Here is a 2,692-nt window from a genome sequence, read left to right as displayed (position 1 = left end):
GTAAGTAAAACATTGATATATAAATATGTGTCGAACATAATGGAACTCACTGATTACTCACATATCTCAACATGGAATATCTGAACTGCAGAATACAAACCTGTGCATTTTGCAGAAGAGACATCTAAATGATACACAGTGTTGATCAGAGGGTCAGTTTTCTTGGTCCACATCCCATCGCCAGCAATGGAACATCCACACTGACTAGCACCATGAGTCATTCAGAATGTAGATTCAAAAACAGAGTGTTCCAAAGTCAACAGGTGCAAGAAACACACAAAAGAATTGACCAAGACTTTTTGTATACGTTTCCTACAACACTAAAACATACATATTTCTAATATAGATATTAATACTATTTAATACGAGAAGGGAAGGATATTTTGGCATTGACGCTTGAGTCTAAATGTTACTAGGTATTGAGCATTTTGGTTCAAAGCAAACATTGTTTGTGAAATGTTATAGATAATATATTACCTAAAACCTTAGCTGTTATTTTTTTAATTGAAAAAATTCAATATAAAAATACTACTTTGTTAAAATATACAGTATGTGTATCATACCACTTTGGAAAATCCAGCTCACATTTGAAAGCAAATAACATCATCTGGACTGGTATATGTTACTGGCTTCCTTAAATGTTACAAATTTTATTCTAAAATTTTAAAATATAGAATATAAATAAAAGAAATGAATCTGAATCAAGTAAAAAAATTTTAAGAATTGTTAATAAATTCCTACACTATTGCATATGCTATATTTTAGTTTGCAAATTCTTTAAGCTATATGATACAAGCATAGCTTCAAAGCTGATAAAGTTTAACATCTAGTACTTATGTATGGACGACAGCCATCAAAGAGAGTATGGTATTTTCCCAGAACGTCAAATTACTCCAGAGTTGCGTCAACCTTCTACCTTCTTTAAAAGTGTTTATATTCCGCTCTGCTGTGTGGAAGAGAAGGAATGAATTGGCAGGAAAGCCACCGTTAGGATATTGCACATTTCTTCCCCAAACACTGTTTTTCATTTATCCCCAACCAGTGTAGATACAGCCTAAATCATTTACATCGCATGATTTAGCTTAAAAGTCATCCTTGACTGCAAATCTGGATCCCAGGGAGTGTGCCATTTCACTCATATGTTTAACAGGGGGATTTGCCAGACCATAACAGAAGACACGAGTTCGTCCTGTCGTGGCTGCCTGGGCTTCCTATTCACCCGTCTGTGGCCCTGCCCTCCACAGACCACTAGCACTGAGCTGGCTTTCGCTCTCTTGAATCGCTGTGTTTTGCTTTTATGTGAGATGTGTGGATCCTTCAAGAGGTCATAAATGATACTGTCCTCTGACTTGTGCTCTAGAGAGCTGGAGCCATGAGACAAAGTCAGGGACCCAGAAGATGATGACAAGTCACTCTTTTGGGTCATTGAGCCTAGGGGGTCTCCCAACCAAACGGCACCATCAGGATTGCTGGGACTTAGGCAAGAGCTGAGTGCCTCGCTCGGCAGCATGTCCTTCTGGTCTTCATCCTGGGGTTCAGAACTGGGGGGCAGGCTATCTCTGGACTTGTCTTTGCTTTTCTTGTGTAAAGCCGCAGCTGTCAGAAGAAACTTGACTGGGCCATTGTGTGCGTGGTAGGAGACCATACCTCTTCCTAGGAAGCAAAAACATTTAAATAATTAAAAAAAAAAATTTCATAGAAATAAACAAAAATTACGTAATTTAGGCACAATATATCTCCTCGCTCTGCCAGAATAACATAACCCTGTAAATACAACACTTGAATGTTTGCTTAAAATAAAAATACCTTCTGGTTTTACATACTTGCAGATTTTTATCTAATTTGAAGAAATGTTTAAAAATGGTGATCTAAAATAGAAAATTTGCATTTTCTTCAATAGTATCTCATTTCCAGCGTTCACATTCCATGTAGTCATTTTCCTGTTCTCTGCACAAACACCTTCTAACTTGCTCTATGGAAATACATTTGATTTTCCTAAGTTTTGATTAAAAGAAGTAAAAGCCTAAAAATGTGTCAGTTTCAGGAACAAAATGTCTAAACCACCAGAAACCTCCTTACATTTTTTTATTACAAAAATGTTCTGAGGTTTAGAACAAGTTAATTCTATAGTTTAATTAGGACTTTTCATTTCAAAAGCGATGTGATTCAAAATTTAAAATCATCTCTGACCTAAGAGCACATGTCAAAACCACAATAGATCTTTTTATAAAACACAGACGCCCTAAGTGTCAGCAGGGACTGGGGTACCCGCACTTTTTAAGCACTTCACAAGTGAACTGACACAGATATAGGACACACGTGCCCTTGTCACCAAATGCTATAAGGCTGAAACAAGGCCCTACCCCTTAGCATTATCCTGCTCTGACCAGCACAGATTAAATTATAAAATTCTTTAACCCCGGTTAAGATTCCACGCCTCAGTCAATAGACTGGCAAGATTAAAAATTAAAAAATTTAAAATAATCTAACAATGACAAGTGCTGGTGGGAATATGGAGTGATAACAATGCTCATCTCCTGATGATGGGAGTGTCATTTAATATAACAACCCGGGAAGACATTTTTACATTACCTAGTAAAGCTGAGGAAACCCTGGTGGTGTAGTGGTTAAGAGCTACAGCTGCTCACCAAAAGGTTGGCAGTTGGAATCCACCAGACGCTCCTTGGAAACT

The 2,692-nt window shown here is 37.3% G+C and overlaps 1 protein-coding gene across 1 annotated transcript in view; it reads right to left on the bottom strand.

Moving 5' to 3' along the window:
• Positions 1–6: 6 nt before the first annotated feature.
• The window catches only part of ARHGEF10 (Rho guanine nucleotide exchange factor 10), a 168,918-nt gene continuing 166,232 nt past the window's right edge, over positions 7–2,692 (bottom strand). Inside the window, exon 26 of the mRNA XM_023728233.1 lies at positions 7–1,653. Within this exon, the coding sequence (XP_023584001.1) occupies positions 1,136–1,653 (518 nt within the window). The 3' untranslated portion in view covers positions 7–1,135. The remainder of the gene's footprint in view (positions 1,654–2,692) is intronic.

The sequence above is a fragment of the Trichechus manatus genome, unplaced genomic scaffold (assembly GCF_000243295.1).
Source record: "Trichechus manatus latirostris isolate Lorelei unplaced genomic scaffold, TriManLat1.0 scaffold00023, whole genome shotgun sequence".
Classification (NCBI taxonomy): Eukaryota; Metazoa; Chordata; class Mammalia; order Sirenia; family Trichechidae; genus Trichechus; species Trichechus manatus.
This window is presented reverse-complemented; position numbering and strand designations above follow the sequence as displayed.